At 46.8% G+C, this 21278-nt stretch overlaps 1 protein-coding gene across 1 annotated transcript in view; it reads right to left on the reverse strand.

Annotated features, from left to right (window-relative positions):
- Positions 1 to 197: 197 nt before the first annotated feature.
- The window catches only part of MASP2 (MBL associated serine protease 2), a 38260-nt gene continuing 17179 nt past the window's right edge, over positions 198 to 21278 (reverse strand). The window contains exons 3-12 of the mRNA XM_064279927.1: positions 16135 to 16448; positions 15793 to 15973; positions 14055 to 14186; positions 11957 to 12153; positions 10865 to 11012; positions 6858 to 6976; positions 5350 to 5428; positions 3229 to 3363; positions 2656 to 2730; positions 198 to 1455 (exon numbers count right to left, since the gene is read on the reverse strand). Of these exons, the coding sequence (XP_064135997.1) occupies positions 692 to 1455; positions 2656 to 2730; positions 3229 to 3363; positions 5350 to 5428; positions 6858 to 6976; positions 10865 to 11012; positions 11957 to 12153; positions 14055 to 14186; positions 15793 to 15973; positions 16135 to 16448 (2144 nt within the window). The 3' untranslated portion in view covers positions 198 to 691. The remainder of the gene's footprint in view (positions 1456 to 2655; positions 2731 to 3228; positions 3364 to 5349; positions 5429 to 6857; positions 6977 to 10864; positions 11013 to 11956; positions 12154 to 14054; positions 14187 to 15792; positions 15974 to 16134; positions 16449 to 21278) is intronic.

A 21278-nucleotide genomic window follows, 5' to 3' on the forward strand; every position in this document is an offset into this window, starting at 1 on the left:
ACAGATTTATGTATAATACCACTTTGTATTTCTAATGTATTTGATCTTAAGGATATGCCATAATTGATTCAATGAGTCTTCTGAATTTGAACATAATTTCGGTTCTTTCCAGTTGCTGTGAACATCCTTACAGCTAAATTGGTAGCATTGGAATTATTCGGTCTAAGTGAAAAATGGTATCACATTGTTTGGGGGTTTTGACTTTTTTAACAGAAATCAGTCAGTACTTGGGCTAAAGTATCAATGTTTCTGATTTAGTTACAAAAAGTGAATCAAGGTTATTCCTGTACTAGCGCTGCTGTCGTACATAAAGCACTCTTACATATCGGTAAGAACAAGTCCAGAACGATAGAATAACAGGCAAAGGCCAAGAACAGGCAGTTTACAGAAATGCGGATGGCCCTTAGGAAACATTACACGAATTCGTAAGTAATTAAATGCAGATTTGAGCAATAAGTTCGTATCGGTTTGGTAAAAATTAATGGCTCTGTCCCCTTGAATCAAAGAGAAGGGGGTGGAGTTAAGCTGGCAGGCCAGGAAGTGTCTGTAACAGGATCGTCTCACCTGTAGTTTGCTTTCATCTTTGGTTGGGCTGAGTGACAACTGTTACTGTCAGTTCACATTGCTGTTAAAATCTTTCACAGGTATTTAAAAAAAATAAGGAATCGTTTACTGATTGAAGACAAGCAAATTAATATTTACCCATTATGTTTTTGATCCAGGGAATGTAGTTCATGACTTTTGTGTAGACTCCATACTGCTTTGCTTCCCCACAATTAATGGAACCCCAAGACACTATTCCTCCCACAAACCACCTCTGTGTCTCATTATCTAGAAACACCAAAGCCCCTCCACTGTCACCACTACAGCTGTCCTTACCCCCACTTTCTAAGCCGGCACATAGCATGTTATGAGTTACTCTGGCCCCTGGATAGGCCTTCTTTTCATATGCAGCAGTACATTTTTGATGGTCAACAATTGGTATGTCAACAAACATTAGATTTCTGGCAAGAAAACCCCTTTGGGTTAATCCCCATCCAGATGCAGTCCCAATGTCATTTGTCCTCATGAAGGATTCCGCTGCTTTTCTTGGCAAACAAATAGGCATGATTTTGCTATTGATTGCAACTTTGTTCTTCAGTTTAATCAGCGCTATGTCGTTGTCGAAATCAGCATTATGAATGTAACCTTCATGTATAAAAATGGCTTCAGCCTGGGCTTGTGTATAATTAGACGATAGTCTCTTCAGGGCACCCATTCTGATGTCCAAGGAAAATGCGTCGTCTTTTTGCCGGTAGACAGCATGAGCAGCAGTTAGGATCCAGTCATCATACAAAAGCGCACCTGCTGCTGTAGCTTCACCTAGTAGCAGGGCTTGCCAAGGAAAATCACCAAGCTTTGCATTTTGCCCTCCGTATATACGGCCTTCTGTAGTACGGGTTGATAAACCACAAACTGGGGAAAGAAGCAAACACAGACCCTTTATAAAAGTCTAGTGGTATTTTTCTCAAATTACTGCCACTTTGGGATTATATATTTAGTATCAACCAAAAATTAGATCCCAGGAATTGATGGATGTCCACAGGCAAGTGATGCTATTTGAAAACAGCACAGTTCAAAGACCTGATAAAATCTTTTCGGTATTTCTTGGCTCCTCAGGAAATTAGATGAATGAGTAAGTTTAAAACTTGTGTTTTGCCAAAGGAATATGGGCTACAAAACTGGAAAAGTTCTTAAAGAGGGCATATGAGAATTGTCCTGATCTTATGCACTGGGTGATATGCATAAGAATGAAAAGAAAGAACCTTTTATTGCTTCAGTTTTCCTATTTGTAAAATGGGGTATTTATCATGTAATTCTGGTAAAGCAGGCACTAAGGTCACTCAGGGCATTTGCAGAATTACTTTCACTTTTGAACATTTAACTGTATTAGAAATTTGCTGTTGTAGCCAAGACCGTTCATGTTCAGGTATTGTTATTTTTGATCTGGTTGATTCAACTTGCCTGTATCTTTATTGCTGTCTAAATGTGCTCACTAACATAGCACATATGCTTCTGTTGTAACAGAGTACTTGTATAAAAACTCAGAAACACATAAACTAAGATACAGACTTTGGGGGAAAAAAAAAACTAAGCCAAAAGAACACAGGGGTAATGAATATATCATTACCTTTCTCGGGTTTTTCATTTATCTTCAGAGCCAATTCTGATAAAAATTTTAAAGTACTATTAAAAGGCAAATTGCATTAATGTTTAAAAATTAGGCATCACTGAAAACAGTTGCTTTGGGAAATAATCAGGTTATCAGCTTTGCGTTTTAATAGCATTTTTACAGAGAAGAAAAGTAACTCAACAGAAGAACTTGTGTTTATAAATGTATAAATGGGTTAAGATAATTTTAAAAATCACTTAATTTTTTATGCTTACCTAGTTATAAGGTCAGAAATAATCAAATGGCTGATGTAGTCAGCACCCAGCAACCTCTCTACATGCAGAAGGATAATGAGAACATACTATTTGGAAATAATAACTTGGTCTCAGAGCCAAGTGCTGAAGTTACCTTTCTGCCTACCACAGCTAAAGCTCTCCTTAGTGTCTACTACCCAGTTCTACTTTCCATCAATTACCAATCTCTTGTATAAATGTATCCATTACCAGGCTCACAGACTGGGAGTGATTTTTCTCCTTTGGAGCTCGTCCAGAATCCATCAGCCTCACACACATATTTACCTGCAAATCATTGGAAACGCAAAAATGTTTAACTGCATGTATAAGGTGGTTGTCATTTGCTTGAATACCCCCTTGAAAAATGTTGATTCTTGAGCATCCGTGGGAAATAGACGTGTCTGAATAACCATTTTACATGATTTCATAAATAGCGGTCTCTGCATTACCATGTTTGCTTGCAAAGTGGAAACCTTTTAGATGTATAACTTGAATATGTATCAAGATCCCAAGTGCTTAATGATAAGGTTTTTGACTTGTTAAATTAAACCATTTGGAATATATTGTGTGTTTGTAGTAGTCATTTACTAAATAAGATCTGTTTTCAGATTCTTGCAAATTGACATTAAAGTCACTTCAACTGTAATATTTCACTTAGCAGTGGAAGAAGTGCCTTTTAATCTTTTGTTTAGCCTTAGCCAAAAATGTTGGTTAAAGTTTATTTTCAGACTGAGGGCTTAAGTTCCAGTGTCGCCCACCACCAGCTTTGAAAAATTTACGTACCATCGTTCATCTTCATTGTGTAGAACTTTGCCTTACAGCTGTACTGAATCACAGCTTTGTAAGTGGTCACTTCAGGACCTGTAATGTATTCAGCTTGGCCGTTGGGTAGGTCTTCAGGAGGGCCACAGTCAACAACTAATAAAGAAACATGGAGAGAGGGGGATCAGGTTGTATCTTAAATACTAACATTAAAAAATCTGGACCAGGACAGAGCTTGATAAAAATGTAGAAAATTCTAACTCACAAAAAAGGACCAGACTTACTGAACTGACAGAGACTGGAGAAACCCCAAGAGCATGGCCCCAGAACACCCTTTTTGCTCAGTAATGAAGTCACTCCTGAGGTTCAGCCGAAGATGAGACAGACACACAAAACAAGACTAAAGGGGCGTACCAGCCAAGGGGCAAGCACTAAAAGGCAGGAGGGGATGGGAAAGCTGGTAATAGGGAAGAACCTAAGGTCAAGAAGGAAGTGTGTTGACATATAAGGTTGTTAACCAGTATGATAAAACTATGTACTGCTTAATGAGAAGCTAGTTCTGTGAACCTTAATCTGAAATATAAATACACAACTACAGTAGAATTTTTTTTTTTTTTTAATCTGGAGACAAAGCAACTAAATAGGTGGTTGTGCCACATGGTTCCGTAGCTTGAAGCCGTATTCATCTTCCTCTGTACTGTGGGCATTTTTAATTTCATCTCAAAAAGAATAATTTTAGCTTGGTTTCAAAGCATCACTTTCATCCCTGATCCTAACTAAATGACTAGGTGGAGGTGGCCGTGGGTGAAGTAGTGTAAAGGAATTTGAAGCCACTTGGGTTTCCTTTATGCTCGTGCTTCACACGTAAAGGTCTGCAGCAAAACAGCAGTGTGGCAGAAAGATGAGGCACAGCCTGCGCCATCTGCTTCCACGTGAAATGGCACTGCAGCTTGGTTGACTTTAAATCAGGGTAGAGACGGACACAACGAAACAGGAGAAAACTCTCATGGACTAGCTTGTTCTTAGTAAAGGCTACTGGACAATAAGGTGAACTCTTCAGCAGACTGCAGTGATTAGAAACATTTTGGGAGATTTGCTGTTATATACTTTGAGTTTGGACTTGAGTTCACAGCTGTTAGGACGTTACTAACGTAACTATTCACAAGACAAAGCAAATTCAGTCCAAAAGTCAGTTTCACGCATAGACAACCAGATAACTGGTATTTAAATAGTTTTCAGCAACTTAATGATAGCCAAGTAGCTGCGGTGTGCCTGGCGCTGTGCCAAGTGCTTTACCTACATTTTGAATCCCCACAGCAATTCCGTGTTGTGGCCACTCTGCCAGTCTATAGATATGGAAATTTGAGCAAAAAGTGGCAGAGTCAGGGCTCAAACCAGACGTCTGACTCCCATTAGTGCCAGCTCTTTTTCTACTGTTTTTCTGGACTAAATTCGTAGTCTCAATTGGTGGAATGTAAATTTATAAGATGAAATATTGAAATTCATCTAGGGATTTATTTTATAGAAACTTGCACAAAACGTGTAAAAAAAATATGTAGAAATTCTGTAATAACTGGAAAAAGGTGGCGCAGACAACTAAGCACTTAACTACTAGCCAAGAAGTTGACAGTTTGAACTCACCCAGAGGCGCTTCGAGGACAGACCTGGTGATGTGCTTCCAAAAGGCCACAGCCTTGAAAGCCCTGTGGAGTAGTGTCTGTACACATGGGGTCACCGTGAGTCGGCATCGACTGACTCAACAGCAGCTAATGCCAAAATAGTGATTATAACCTCAAATGGTGGGATTGTATTAAAATGTTGGTAATTTTCTGCATTTCCCCGTTTTCTGCAATGAATATTACTTCTATGCTTAGAAAAATTACCTATTTTTAAAGAGAGCATGCTTTTCTAAAGCAAATAACATCCTAGTTATGAGTCGGAATCGACTAAACGGCAATGGGTTTTGTTTAGTAGCTTGGTTCTGTCGTAACTTCTAAGAGTTCACTGAGAGAAAAACAAGCAAATTTGGAATTCAAGCCCTGATTAAATAAAATCATGAAAAAAGGAAAAAAGACAGCAGTAGAAGTCGGAATGGCAGCAGCAGAAGCCGTTATGGGAGTGGCAGTCACCACATGACCGTACTGCTGCATCCTGGCATCGGTAGGTCCCAAGATCCGTCTTTCTGACAGACTGCAGTAAATGATTTCAGGGGCAAGTAACCCTAGGGAGAAATTCAGAAAATACTCATTTCTTTATTTACATCATAAAATCCACTCTACAAAGCCGTTCTAGCGTTTCACGTGAATGCTTGTAAGGGGAGGGACGTACTACTTCCGTGGCTGGCTTTAGCACGTGGTGACGTGCTGGGTGCCTGACACTTGGACATTTCACCCAATTTTGTGCTTTGGTGCACGTGCATAGTTGCTACCAGCAGCTCCGCTGGTTTACATCTCCTGTGTTATGTGTCTTCCAACGTGCACTGGTCTTTTGTGAATCAAAGGTTGACATTTGCAGGAATTTTTTTTTTTTTTTTTTTGCTTTCCACTTGAATCCAAGAATATAACAGATCTCAATGAGTTCCCACTGATATCCTATCAGTATTTATAAGTGCTTAAGGTTTGTGATTAAAAACGGAAAAAATTGGGAAAGGCCAGCCTGATCAGACAAGGAGCCAAGGTGCCTGAGCGTGCTTCCATCCCGTGGCCATTACTGGAGGAAGATGTTTACAGTTCCTTTCATATGCTTTGCATGTGTGTTCTCAATCAGCTTTCATGGCTTATATTGTTTCCAGGGAAATATTTTTGACTTACTGAGATAATTTTTTTTTTCTCTAAAATCAAACATGAAGATGATTTGGGCAGAAGCTTTATCCCTCAAATGATATCATGATGATATTTTTAAAATCAGAAACTGGTCAGGTTTTTTGTAGTCCAAGAAGCTGTGGGAATGAGCCTGCCCAGGAAGTTTTGCAAGGTGGGAAAAATGTCTCACTTTTTTTTTTTTTTTTTTGTCCCTGCACAGGACTGTGGACTGCCTAGCTAGCTATGATTTCAACGTTATTACTTTTTACCACTGGGACTCAGTGACAATTTTGAAGAACATAAAGAGGACGTGTTAATCTCTTACCTGTGCCCCTAAAGCAACATGCTAAGCATTTTTTAAAATTATACTCCCTCTCCCTTAACAGTGATCACTATAACTTTGCCGAATATACTGTTTCCAAGGGCCATCTAATTTTTTGTGGGCCCAGGAATTGTTGCAGGGAAAGGTCGTCATTTGGCCAGGGGGAGAACCTTAATTTAACACAAGGCAATGTCACAGAGAACACGGACAGGGAGAGCAAGCTCGTCTTTTTCTTGTGCCATCCACTCTACCAGGGGCTGCTGTACTGTGTGAAAAAACAGGAACAGTTGCCCATTTTAATCACCATCCCGCAAAAGTAGCTTTTAAGCAGGATTCATAAGAACTAAAAAAAAAAAAAAAAATTCTTTGTAGCCATCCCTTTTGTTCTCAGTAAACGTATTTCTTTGATTTTTCTCATTTGAGCATACAGACACAGCTATTTTTCCCGTTTCATGTATCTTCCCATATAGATATGTTTTTGGAAACTCTCATGATCCTAGTGTATGTGCAGTTTTGTATTAACTTACTTGCAGAAGCTCATAGCCAGTCTCGCAGAAGATGGAGAAGCGGTCCTTCAGGGTGTATCTGTCTTGCACAGGTGAAATGCGGCCGTTAGGTGGTGCCATTGGATTAGGGCACGGCAGAGCTGCACAGAGGAACCGAGAGAGGCTTATGGGCTTTGACTGGTCCATACCAGCCAGGACTGAATTTAACAAAGTTCTTGGTTTATACAGGAAGCACTTAACCTGTGAAAGAAGAGCTTGCCACACCCGAGATAGTGTTCCTTAATGACTTAAAGCCAAAGACAGGATTAAACTTACAGGTGTTTGTTGTACAACTTAGGCTTTACCGCCTTGCCTGGGATTCAGCTAAAGGTATGTTAGAAAGCCAGGTACACGGTGAAATAGTGCAGCCACCGTGAACCAAGCGACCACTCCAAGCCGGGCACGCCGGGCACGTCACGTACACAGGCTTCAAATCAAAAGGAGGTGTAACTGAGGAAAGGAGCTCACTATATGGCTTTGGAGTCCCTGGGTGGTACTCAGCTGCTAACCGAAAGGTCGGAAGTTTGAGTCCAGCAAGAAGTAAGTGCCTCAGAAGAAATGCCTGAAAAATCTGCTTCTGAAAAATCAACCATAGAACACAAGCTCTAACTCTGACACGCACGGGGTTGCCACGAGTCAGAGTCGACTCCATGGCACCTGGTATTTCTGGTGCTATGGCTTTTAATCCTAGCTCTCCGTTTCTCATGATTATTTTTAACCTTTCTGAGCCTCAGAGCCTCAGTTTCCTCATCTGTAAGATGGGGGTGGTGGTGATGATAGTCCTGACTTCCCAGGGCTATGGTGAGGACCAAATGTAAAGCACCAAGAAGGGTTCCTCGCTGAGTGAGTTGCGATTAGAACTTGTGACAGCCTTCTAGGACAGCCATCTGGCATAGAGCTGGGGTTCTGAGACCTCAAGTTGCACAGGAGGGGAGCTAAAGATTCAGACTGACTTTGGGAGCACCTGGCCACAGTGTACCAGCCACCAGGGAGAATCTCTCACTCTGTGCCCCATAATCCCTGGCCTGTACTCACGCCCAAGGCTTGAATTCACCCCACACAGCTATCCCCAAAACATGCCAGCCAGGTGCGAGTCCCTAGCTGCTGCTCTCGTTGGCCAGTGATCCCAGCTAAGTTTCTAGAACAGCTGGGTTCACATCACCCAGCTTGTGTTCTGGGGTGCCGTAGGTTCCACACTGCCAGGAGCTTACCCTTAGGGAACCAGTCTCCAGGGACAGGCTGGGGTGCTGCAGGGAGCTGAAGTTCTTCCTGAGGTCATCTGGCACCCAGGCTGGCTCCTTGCCCACCTCCTCCTTCTCGCACACCAGAAAGTTGGGTATACACTGGCTTTGCCCCCGGAAGCCTGGCCAAGTCTGAGCCTGCCCCTCTGAAACCAGCACTTCAGTTTTACAAATCTTATTACTAAAACCAAAGGAGCCCTGATGGTGCGGTGGTTAAGCACTTGGCCGCTAACCGAAAGGTAAGCAGTTCCAACCCACCAGCCGCTTCTTGGGAGAAAGACGTGGCAGTCTGCTTCTGTAAAGATTATAGTCTCGGAAGCCATATAGGGCAGTTCTACGCTGTCCCATAGGGTTGCTATGAGTCGAAATTAACTCGGTAGTAACTGGTTTGGTTTTGGTATTACTAAAACCTGCAGAAAAACAATAGGCTTTCCAAAGTGAACATGGGACAAATGTTCCCAACATGCTGGTCTCCCTCCTCCTGACCAGTCAGCCCCCGGCCCTTTCCCACAGTTCTATCAGAGGTGGCCCAAGGGGTCATCTTTCCTAACAAGATTTTCTCATTTTAAAGATGACTCATGTAACCTAATGATCGCCCCTGCATGCCACACACTGGGCCCAGCGAGGACTTACCTGAGCACCACTCTTGGAAGATGCTGTTACCCTTCATTTGACAGTAAGGAAATGAAGGCTCAGAAGGGTCTCATAGCAGATTTGATGTCAGGTAGCCAGTAAGCAGAAGAGCCAGGACACAAACCCTGGAATCTCATACTGAAGCCTGAGCTCTGGAGGGTTTTGTGTGTGTTTATTTGTTTTGGTTTGGTTTGGGTTTGTTTTAGTGCTTTGGCGCTGTCACTGCCTCCCTAGCTCAGTTACCCTGTTTTTTTGAAGACATCCTGAAAGACGTGCTGGCTGAGAGCAGAAAGAGGGACAGACATGTATGGAGGACAGTACCCTGGAAAGTGGGGGGCTTGGAATTGTGTCCAGGAGGTGACATGTTTGAAGGTCTGTCACAGGAAGGGGTGGTGGAAGGTTCACCCAGGCCCAGAGGCAGAACCAGGGCCAGTGGGTAGTGGAGACAGCCAGTGCCTCAGACCCCTGCAGACTCCCTGACTGTAGCTCCAGTCCAGACCCTCCATGCTGGAAGTCCCCTCCCCATCTCCCACTGTTCACTCTCATCACCCCCCACCCCCTACAACTCACACCCACACCTCACCTTCCACGGTTGCATGCCCTGAAGCTGTGGTACCTCTGGGCTTTGGCACCTACTCTTCTCTCCTCCTGGAACACCCTTCCACCTTCCCCCAACACCTACTTATTCTTTAGATGGAATCTAGGGTGTTTCTGTTCCAGGAAACCTTCCTTAGCGCCCAGCCCCTGCCTGGGCCAGGCTCTCCTTCTGGGCTCTCATCACGCCCAGTGCTTCGCTCTACGTCTGTGCTTGCCACAAGGCTCCGGCTGTGTCCCCATGACTGTCTCCCCACTGGACTGAAGGCAGAGACTGTGGAGACTGTGACGTCTGCAGTACATATCCCCATGCAGGGCCTGGCGCACGTCCATAGGGGGAGTGGGCGGGTGGATGAATGGAAGAAAGAAGGAAGGAGGATGAGTGGATGGAAGGTAGATGGATGGATGGATGGTGAATGGATGGATGGGAAGAGGCATGGATGGATGGATGGATGATGGATAGGTGGATGGATGGAAGGAGGCATGGGTGGATGAAAGGAAGGATGGATTGCATTGTGTTCTCCCAAAATATGTATTAGACTCCAAACCTCTATACCTATGAAAATAATTCTGTTTAGAAACAGTTTTCTTTGTTATGTTAATGAGGCCATATCAGTGTAGAGTGGATCCTAAACCTAATCTTTTCTGAGTTGCAAGGAGCAGGATAGACACAGAGTCGAGAAAGCACATGCTGGGGAAAACAGATGCCATGCGAAGATCACCAAGAAATCAAGGAACATCAGGGCTATCAACAAGGACGAAACCAACACGGCTGAGATCGAGATGTGGACTTTCAGCCTTCAGAACTGTGAGAAAATAAATGCCTATTCTTTAAAGCCACCCCCTTGAGGCATTTCTGTTACAGAGCACTAAGGAACCAAGTCAAAACTGATGGAAGGATATGGGCGGGTCAGTGGGTCAGTAGAAAGACTGATGAGTGGACAGACGGATGGATGAAAGGATCAATGGAAGGAAAGAAGGAAGGAAGGAAGCGTGGGTGGATGGATGGATGGATGGAGGGATGGAGGGAGAGAGGGAGCGAGGGAGGGAGGGAGAGAGGGAGGGGTGGATGGGTGAAAGGATGTACAGAGACATGGATTGACAGTTGCATGGATGGATGGAAGGATCGATGAAGGAAGGAAGGGAGGATGGATGAACAGATGGATGGAAGGATCCATGGAAGAAAGGAAGGATCCATGGATGGATGGATCAATGGAAGGAAGGACGGATGGACAGATGGGTGGATCAATACAAGGATGGTTAGATGGAGAGGCAGATGGATGGATGGAAGGAAGGAGGGATAGATGATGTTTTCCCTTAGGGGATCATTGCCTCACAGACGATCCCACTCACACCTGGTCTGCCTCCCCAGGCCTGGCCCAGAAAGAGTTCAATCCTGCTCACATCCAGTACTCCCACACAGCTTTCTTCTTGCCCAACTTCTCCTGTAGCCCTTGACCCTCCTGGAAGAGACAGAAGCTCTAAACTTTCCACAGGAATCTGAGACCCACTTCCTCTTACCTGTGCTCATGTAATGTATCTTCCAGCCTGTGTGGTCCCCTGACTGATCACTGACAAAGGTGATGGTCACACTGTTGCTCTTTGTTTCAATTCTGGGAGGCAACGTTGTCCCACAAAACGGGCCATATTCTCCTTTGTCAGTTTGAATCTGAAAAAGGAGAGGCCCATGAACTTGAGGCCCCGCTCCCAGGGGCCCTGCCGGGGATGCTACCCCGACCTCCTCTGCATCTTCGTGAAGAGCTGGTCAGGCAGAACATGGGCATGAGTGGGGGGCTCCCTTCCCCCTCCCCAAATTCCTCCCTCACTTTGAAGGTCAAAGCCTGTCTTGGACCCCCAGGCAGAGCCTGGGTGGGATGGGGCACCACCTCCATTGGGCAGGGGCCCTGCGGGAAGTCTGGCCAGGTGGGGGAGGCCTTGTTGCTGGGAGCCCCCCTTCTCAGCTTCTTGCCTGCACCGTCTCACCCATGGGGTAGAAGCTCCCTCCTGTGTCCCCTTCTGTGGGGGACTGGGCAGAGGGGCAGGCTGGGCCAGGGGCAGCAACTACTCCTCAAAGTGTGCCACTCCTGTATGGTGTGAAGGGACTGTTAGAGACTGAATTGTGTCCCCCCAAAATATGTGTTGTAAATCCTAACCTCTATTTCTGTGGTTATAATCCCATTTGGGAAGGTGTTGTCTTTGTTATGTTAATGAGGCAGGATTAGTGTAGGGTGTGTCTTTAGTCAATCTCTTAAAATATAAAAGGAGCAGACTAAGAAAGCAGAGATGAGGGAAGATAGATGCCCAGCCAAATGGAGATCTCCAGGGAACCAGGAAACGAGCTGAAAAGACAAGGACTTTCCCCCAGAGCCCACAGAGAAAGAAAGCCTTCCCCTATAGCTTGTGATCTGAAATTGGACTTCTAGCCTCCTCAACTTTGAGAAAATAAATCTCTTTTTGTTAAAGCCATCCACTTGTGGTATTTCTGTTATAGCAGCACTAGATGACTAAAACAGGGACTAAGTTGGACAGGGACCTGGGAGTGGTACTGAAGGAAATGGGGGGCAGCTGGGTGAGGGCGAGGGTCCAGGATGACATGGGTCCCAGGAGCCAGACCTGGAGGGAGTCATAGGGGCACTGGGTTTCCGGGTGTGTCTCCACGTCGAAGGACTCCACAAAGTCTAGGATGACGCTGAACCCCTCCTCCAGGTGGATTCTATAGGTGCAGCTGGAGAGTTTGGGGTAAGGCTTCGGGTATTCTGGGCTGCTGAGCTCCCCAGAGCGCTCAGTGAAGACTTGGCCAGAGCACAAAGCTGGGAGGGGAAGAGATAACCAGCAGCATGAGCCTGCAGACGGTGGCCTCCCACTCCACTTGTCAGTCCTGCAGGGAGGGGGGTGGTGGTGAGCAGGGCACTAGGGCAGGGGTCTGCTAGGCCATCTGTGCCCCCCGGATCTGGGCCAGAGTCCCACCTGCGACTAGCACCAGAAACAAAACACCCCCCACCCCAATGGGGACAGTGTATGGAGGAGATTCTCTTGCCTCGAAGCTTGAGCTGCAAAGGTGCCCTATAGTAGGAGTTCACCAGTGGCCCCCCTGCTCACGCCCAAGAGGGCTGGGCCCTAAGTTGAGGCTCCTGGGGGGGTGAGTTCTAGGCCAGCCACAGCCCCGAGGTGAAGCGGGTGAGTGAGGCCAGGCTCTGCTGTGTGTGGGGGTGGAGGTAAGAGGCATAGAAGAAGGGAGAGGGCTCTCCTTGTTCCCCACAAATTCAGGGGAAAGGAAAGGAAGAAGGCGAGTCTCCCTGTGCTCCCCCGTATCTTTCCCCACCACCGGGCCCCAGCAATTCCCAAGGTCAGCCACCAGAGGGCGTGTCGCTCTTGCCTGCCCAGGGCCAGTCTGGCCTCCCACTGTCCAGCCCCTCTTTGCCTGAAGGACCCCAGCTCTGACCTCTGCCCTGGAAGCCGTTTAGGACAGTTCAGTCAACACTGATCGTAAACGAGTCTGGTGCTCCCTTCCTCACTGGAACAGCTGATGGATGCTTGGGGCTCCATCACTCAGGGAAGGAATCTGTCCTCCCCCGACACTCACCCTGCCCCCCCACCCCGTCCTGGCTGCAGAGGGGCGCTGGGACGTAGGCATTAGAGCCAGAATGCTTCTAGGAGGTGGGAACTTCCGATCCTTCTTCCTTCTTCCAAGCGGGTGCTTCTATGGGTCAGAGGGAGCTGCTCGCTGGATTTGGGGGACCAGACTGCCCACCTCCGTGAACGCCTCCTTGAGTGCCCTGCTCTAGATCAGCGCCCCTAGCCCAGCGCACACAGGCCCTGAGTTGTTCTTTGAACAGGAGGTGGCCCAAGGATGCGCCCCTCAGCTCTGGGACTTAGGCAGCCCTAGCCCCTCTCCCCATCTTCAGCAATTGGGGCTGCAGCAAGCAGTCTCAGGACTCTCTGGCAAAGGAGCTGATGGCCCAGTGGAGAGAGCTCCCATTAGGCTGTGATGAGGGTGAGAAGGGAAAGGAGGGGGCCAGGGTCTGAGAAATTACCCTGCCCGCCCCACCCACATTGACCCCAGAGACAGGCAGCAACAGAAAAGGAGCTGGGTTTATTGTCAGGTCCATGGGGGGAGGAGAGGGGCATTGGGTGGCTGCGGCTGCAGGTTCCTCTGGCTTCTGGCCTGCTGGGCAGGCTGGAGCCCCAAAGGAGGGTAGAGACTCTGCTCTGGAAGAGATGAGAGAGAAAGAGGGAGAGACAGAGGGACAGACTCAGGGTAGAGGGGGCAGCACCTGCTCACCCTCCAGAGCACAAGCAGGTTTGGGGTCCAGGAGCCTGGCAGGGATGGGGAGGGGAATCTGGGCAGTGGTGGCCAAAGCCCACCTTGACCACCCCCCCCCCGAAGTTTTATGGAAGGAGGCAGCCCTGATGAGCCCAAATTGGCCAGAGAAACCAGGCCTAGGTCTCCCCACACCCGGGAAAAGGGTACAGGTGGTGGGAAGCAGGAGAGATTTGGGCTTGTGAACGAAGGATGGGAAGCAACAGCAGGAAAGAGAGGTCAGGCTTGGGGGCAGAGAAAGGACAGAAAGAGGAGGGCTACGAGATGCCTCCCAGTCTGCCAGCCCCAAAGTGGTCCCTCCAGCCCCCTCCATGGGCTCAGGAGATTGGGTTATCAGGGTGGGATGGGGGCTGGGCCTGGGGACAGGGTACCCCCTCAGCCCCAGCTCACCTGAGCAGGTGTGCTTGTTCTGGTGCAACATGTAGCCAGGGCGGCAGGAGCAGTAGTAGCCACCCAGGTAGTTGTGGCAGTGGTGGTCACAGGCAGGTGCCTCTCCCGGGGCCACCTGGCACTCGTCAATGTCTGGGGGAGAGGCAGGCCGGGAGGTCAGTCAGCAGGGAGGGTCGGGCACTGGCTGACCCTGGACAGTCACCTGACTCGGACTCCATGGCTGAAGGGAGTGGAGGGTCCACCAGCCCACAGGGTGGGCTATGTGCACCCAAAAAGATGGGCCGTGTGTGCCCACAGAATGGGCCGTGTGTGCCCAACAGGATGGGCCTGTGCATGCCCAACGGGGTGGGCCGTGTGTGCCCAACAGAGTGGGCCATGTGTGCCCACAGGGTGGGCTGTGTTGTGCCAACGACTTTACAGGCCCCCCGCCATTGCAACCTCCCAACAACCTTGGGGGGAGATGTCGATGTCACTTTTTTTAAAGCAATGAGACTAAAGTGTCCTGCCACTCAGCTAGTGAAGGGGACAACTAGAAATCAAACCAAGTAGGCAGTGCTACAGCTACTACAAAAAAAAAAAAAACCCAAAACAGAAAGATGAGTCCAAAGAACTAACGGACCACAACTACCACAGCCTCCCCCAGACTGAGTCCAGTACAACTAGATGGTGCCTGGCTACCACCACTGACTGCTCTGACAGGGATCACAATAGAGGGTCCCGGACAGAGCTGGAGAAAAATGTAGAACAAAATTCTAACTCATAAAAAAAAGACCAGACTTACTGAACTGGCAGAGACTAGAGAAGCCATGAGTATGGCCCCCAGACACCCTTTTAGCTCAGTAATGAAGTCATTCCTGAGGTTCACTCTTCAGCCAAAGATTAGACAGGCCCATAAAACAAAATGAGACTAAATGGGCACACCAGCCCAGGGGACAGGAAAGCTGGTAATAGGGAACCAAGGCTGAGAAGGGAGTGTGTTGACATGTCATGGGGTTTTTAATCAATGTCATAAAACAATATGTGTACTATTTAATGATAAGCTAGTTTGTTCTGTTATCCTTCATTTAAAGTACAATTAAAAAGAAAAACAAAAACACCAAACCCATTGCCTTTGAGTCAGTTCCGACTCACGGCGGCCCCATGGGTTACAGAGCTGCTCCATAGTGTTTTCTTGGCTGTAATCTTTATGGAAGCAGATCACCAGACCTTCCTTCTGAGGCATCCCTGGGTGGGTTCAAACTGCCAATCTTTTGATTAGTCATTGAGCACAAGCCATTTGCCCCACATGGGGACATACAGCTACTATACAGTAGGTTCCATTTAACCCTTGCAGCAACCTTGTGAGAAGCATAGGTAGGCTGGGCCACCGCCAAGGTCATCCAGCTGGCCTCCCTCTGTGCATCTGAGCAGCCCTTCACCAGCAGAACTTCGTACTGCCACCTGGAAGTGGGGTACCTCGGCCTTTGCATCATAGAGGGGCTGTGAAGTTCAGAGATGCTACAGATACCTGACTCAGAGCCTGGCACAGAATGGGAGCTCCATCCCCCTGGGCAAGCAGAGGTAATAACTGTTACTAGTATTTGCATTGCGGATGATGTCAAGCCCCAAGGACAAGCCTCTTCCTGGTTTGGCAGGACCCCAGGGGAGGTGGGGAGACTGAAGGAGGGCTGGCCTGGCCCAGAGAGTGACCCTGGCTGCAGATGGGTCATCTCAGGGTCCCCCATCCCCCCCGGCTCACCCTCTGCTGCGTAGAAGGCCTCAAAGCCCGTGAACGGCTTCTCATTGGAGTAGTCCGAGTGGAAGGTGACCTCCAGGCTGGAGCCCGGTGGCGAGTAGAAGATGGTGTTGCCGGGCGCCTGTTCTGTGTCTGTGCTCTCCCGGCCGCACAGTGTGGCCAGCACCTTGGCTCCCGAGCTCAGCTGTGGGGTCCGAGGTCACAGGGAGGTAGGGCAAGACCTTAGTAAGGTCTCCCCTCCCTCCTGGCTAAGGCCAGACCCTGCTGCCAGCTGTCCCTGTCCCTCCAGCACACAATGTGGCCCCTAGCCCCGAGAGGCCCCAGGCCTTCCCCACCAGGTGGCACCTTGACAAAGTCGTACTCGCAGAGGTAGGAGAGCTCCAGGTCGAAGTGGGTGAAGTAGAGGCGCAGTCGGTAGCCGGGGGGCGCAGTCAGGGTCCAGTGGTGTTCCCGCTCATTGGCGTACTCCCCCGGGAAGCCGGGAGATGCCAGGCGCCCGAACACTGGCTTCGGCCACCGTGGGGTGGGGAGTGAAGCCGCTGTACCACACAGCAGACCCAGGAAGATCAGCAGCCTGAGGGCAGGGCATGAGGGTGAGGGCCCAGTCCTTGTGATCACCCCTTGCCCTGGCCAGCAAGCTGTGGGGGGCTCCCACCCACCTCATGGTGCGTCAGTCCAGCTGACCAGGCCTGCTCTGTGGCCCACACTGTTCTCACCTTTGGTCTGTTTGTCCAACCACCTGGCCCTGCCCCCTGCTCCCTGCTCCTGGGATTCTGGGACTCAACACCACGAGCCTGCCTGCCCAGATTTCCAGGAGCTGGGAGGCTGGACCTGGCTGACAGACAACCCTGGGGACAAATCCTGGCTCTGCCCCTCACCCTGAACTTCCAGGTTTCCTCATTGGTGGGTGACCCTGAGGCCGGCCCCCAGAAGACCACGATGAGGGCTTCTAGGTGGAGATGGAGGATTGCGGCTAATTGTGCTCCCCCTGAAAGCACACTGTGCGAGGGAAGAGGGTGTTTTAAAAGTCATGAGTCCACCAGATGGAGAAAAGGGGAGAAGCTGGGAAAACAGAATAGCAGGTGGAATAACTCTCTAGAAAGCCAACTTCTAAGCTGGCGGTGGGGAAAGCCAGAAACTAACGTGAGTTTGCCAAAGGCCCAAAGTCCTTCTAGAAGTGTGTAAGAATCCAGCCAATCCTCTATTTCCCATCCCTCGAGCCCAGCAGAGCTTGAAGTCTTATTCTTGAAAAGAGGACAGTGGAGTGTCCCTGACCCTGCTGAAGGTGGGGGCGGCAGGTAGAAAACAGGGGCATTCAGCAGACATGTTGAATGCTGAGAACCCTACTCCACTCCCAGAAGCTGGCAGCCAGCCAGGCTTTTCTCTCTTTTCTGGGTGGTCTGACCGGCCCAGGAGGAAATATCCTGACTTTGAAGGCTCTCCAAGCAAGTGACTCAGCCATGCCACCCCCAGAGAAAGTCAACTCAACAAGCCCCACTCACATGCTCAGAGCTTCTCATTAGCTTTTTAGTCTTCATTTTTACATATTGCTACATTCAAGGATTACTGAGGAAAACCTCAAACGTGAGAAAGATTAAAAAAAAAAAAAAAAAATCAACCAGCCAACTAATCAAAAAATACAGAAACAAAACAGAGAGAAAAAAAATGTCCAAAACCAAGACAAAACAATCATTAATGTCTGTCTTAGACATCTAGTGCTGCCATAACAGAGATACCACAAGTGGATGGCTTTAACAAAGAGACGTTTATTCTCGCACAGTCTAGTAGGTTCCAAGTCCAAATTCAGGGCATCGGCTCCACGGGGAAAGCTTTCCTTCTCTGTTGGCTCTGGAGGAAGGTCCTTGTCCTCAATCTCTCCCTGGTCAAGGAACTTCTCAGGTGCAGGCACCCGGTGTCCAAAGGACGTGCTCTGTTCCTGGTGCTTGCTTCCCTTTCCTTTAATCTCTTGAGATATAAAAGGTGGTGCAGGCCACACCCCAGGGAAACTCCCTTTTCCTTGGATCAGGGATGTGACCTGAGTAAAAAAAAAGGTGGTGTTATAACCCCACCCTAATCCTCTCAACATAAAGTTACAATCACAAAATGGAGGGCAACCACACAATACTGGGAATCATGGCCTAACCATGTTGATACACACATTTTGCAGGGGGCGGGAGGGGGGGGACTTAATTCAAGCCATGACAATATCATCAGAGAAAAAAAGAGATGATACTGCAACCAAGAAGCAAGGACAGGATACTATTTACGAAGAGCATTCAGAGAACAAAAAATAATTTTGGAAATAAAATATACGGTAGAAAGAAAAAAAAAGAAGAAGCTTAGTAAAATGTTTAGAAGATTGAAGAAGTCTTCTAGAAAATAGAGAAGAATAGAAATGAAAAATAGTAGAGAAAATATAAGAATATTAGAGGACTACGGTGTGCTAATGGCACAACAGTTAAGCACTCTGGAGCTAACTGAAAGATTGGTGGTTCGAACCCACCAGGCAACCCACAGGAGAAAAGAAAGAACTTTTGATTTGATCCCATAAAGATTTGTTTTTGTTGTTGTAGTTGTTAGGTGCCATCAAGTGGGTTCCAACTCATAGCGACTCTGTGTACAACAGAATGAAATACTGCCCGATCCTGCACCATCCTCACAATCTTTACTATGTTTGAGTCCATTGTTGCAGCCACTGTGTCAATCCATCTTGTTCAGTGTCTTCCTCTTTTTCACTGACCTTCTACTTTACCAAGCAAGATATCCTTCTCCAGGGACTGATCCTTCCTGTCAACATGTCCAAAGTATGTGAGACTTAGTCTTGCCATTCTTGCTTCTAAGGAGCATTCTGGTTGTACTTCCAAGATAGATTTGTTCATTCTTTTGGCAGTCCAATATTCTTTGCCATCACCACAATTCAAAGGTGTCAATTCTTCTTCTGTCTTCCTTAGTCATTGTCCAGCTTTCGAATACATATGAGGTGATTGGAAATACCATGGCTTGAGTCACGCGCACCTTCGTCTTCAAGGTGACATCTTTGCGTTTCAACACTTTAAAGATTTCTTGACTGCTGCTTCCACGGCTGTTGACTGTAGATCCAAGTAAAATGAAACCTTTGACAACTTCAGCCTTTTCTCCATTTATCATGATGTTGCTTATTGATCCAGTTGTGAGGATTTTTGTTTTCTTTATGTTAAGGCATAACCCATACTGAAGACTGTGGTCTTTGATCTTCATCAGTAAGTACTTCAAGTCCTCTTCACTTTCAGCAAGCAAGGTTGCATAATCTGCATAACACAGGTTGTTAAAGAGTCTTCCAAAAATCCTGATCCCCCGTTCTTCATATAGTCCAGCTTCTCAGATTATTTACTTAGCATACAGATTGAATAGGTGTGGTGAAAGGATACAATCCTGACGCACACCTTTGCTGACTTTAAACCACACAGTATCCCCTTGTTCTGTTCAAACAACTGCCTCTTGGTCTATGTACAGGTTCCTCATGAGCACGATTAAGTGTTCTGGGATTCCCATTCTTTGCAACGTTATCCATAATTTGTTATGATCCACACAGTAAATGCCTTTGCATAGTCAATAAAACACAGGTAAACATCCTTCTGGTATTCTCTGCTTTCGGCCAGGATCCATCTGACATCAGCAATGATATCCTTGTTCCATGTCCTCTTCTGAACCCAACTTGAATTTCTGGCAGTTCCCTGTTGATATACTGCTGCAGCCACTTTTGAATGATCTTCAGCAAAATTTTACTTATGTGTGATATTAATGATATTGTTTGATAACCTCCACATTCTGTTGGACAACCTTTCTTGGAAATAGGCATAAACATGAATCTCTTCCTGCTGGTTAGCCAGGTAACTGTCTGCCAAATTTCTTGGCACAGACAAGTGAACACTTCCAGCACTGCATCCTTTTGTTGAAACATCTCAATTGGTATTCCATCAATTCCTGGAGCCTTGTTTTTGCCATTGCCTTCAGTGCAGCTTGGTCTTCTTCCTTCAGTACCATCAGTTCCTGATCATATGCTACCTCCTGAAATGATTGAACCTCGACCAATTCTTTTTGGTATAGTGACTCTGTGTATTCCTTCCATCTTCTTTTAATGCTTCCTTTGTCCTTCAGTATTGCAAGTCAAGTCTTGAATTTTTTTCTTCCAGCTTGAGAAATGCCAAGTGTGTTCTTCCCTTTAGGTTTCCTATTTCCAGGTCTTTGCACATGTCCTTATAATGCTTTTCTTTGTCTTCTCAGGCGCTCTTTGAAATCTTCTGTTCAGCTCTTTAACTTCATCATTTCTTTGTTTTGCTTTAGCTACTTGATGTTTAAGAGCCAAGTTTCAGAGTCTCTTCTGACATCCATTTTAGTCTTTTCTTTCTTTCCTGTCTTTTAAACGACCTTTTGCTTTCTTCATGTATGATGTCCTTCCACAACTGCTCTGGTCTTTGGCCATTAGTGTTCAACACTTAAAATCTATTCTTGAAATGATTTCTAAATTCAGGTAGTATATACTCAAGATTGTTACTTTGGCTCTCGTGGACTTGCTCTGACATTCTTCAGTTTCAACTTGAACTTGCATATGAGCAATTGATGGTCTGTTTCACAGTCAGCCCCTGGCCTTGTTCTGACTGATGATATCAAGGTTTTCGATCATCTCTTTCCACAGATGTAGTCAATTTGATTCCTGTGTATTCCATCTGGCGAGGTCCATGTGTATAGTTGAAAAAGGTATTTGCAATGAAGAAGTCATCGGTCTTGCAAAATCCTATCATGTGATCTCCGCCATTGCTTCTATCACCAAGGCCATATTTTCTAACTACCAATCCTTCTTCATTTCCAACTTTTGCTTTCCAGTCACCTGTAATTATCAATGCATCCTGATTGCATGTTCAATCAATTTCAGACTGCAGAAGTTGGTAAAAACCTTCTATTTCTTCATCTTTGGCCTTAGTGGTTGGTACATAAATTTGAATAATAGGTGTATTAACTGGTCTTCCTTGTGGGCATATGTATGTTACCCTATCACTGACAGCATCGTACTTCAGGATAGATCTTGAAATGTTCTTTTTGACAATGAATGCAACGCCATTCCTCTTCAAGTTGTCATTTCTGGCATAGTAGACATATGATTTCCTGATTCAAATGACTAATAGCAGTCCCTTTCAGCTCGCTAATGCTAGGATATTGATGTTCATGTGTTGCATTCCATTTTGATGATTTCCAATTTTCCTAGATTCATACTTGGTTCATTCCACATTCTGATTATTAATGGATGTTTGCAGCTGTTTATTCTTATTTTGAGTTGTGCCACAACAGCAAATGAAGATCCCAAAAGTTTGACTCCATCCATGTCATTAAGGTCGACTCTACTTTGAGGAGGCAGCTCTTCCTCAGTCGCCTTCTGAGTGCCTTCCAACCTGGGGGGGCGCTCATCTTCCAGCACTATATCAGACAATATTCCGCTGCTGTTCATAAGGTTT

This window comes from Loxodonta africana, chromosome 3 (assembly GCF_030014295.1).
Source record: "Loxodonta africana isolate mLoxAfr1 chromosome 3, mLoxAfr1.hap2, whole genome shotgun sequence".
Lineage (NCBI taxonomy): Eukaryota > Metazoa > Chordata > Mammalia > Proboscidea > Elephantidae > Loxodonta > Loxodonta africana.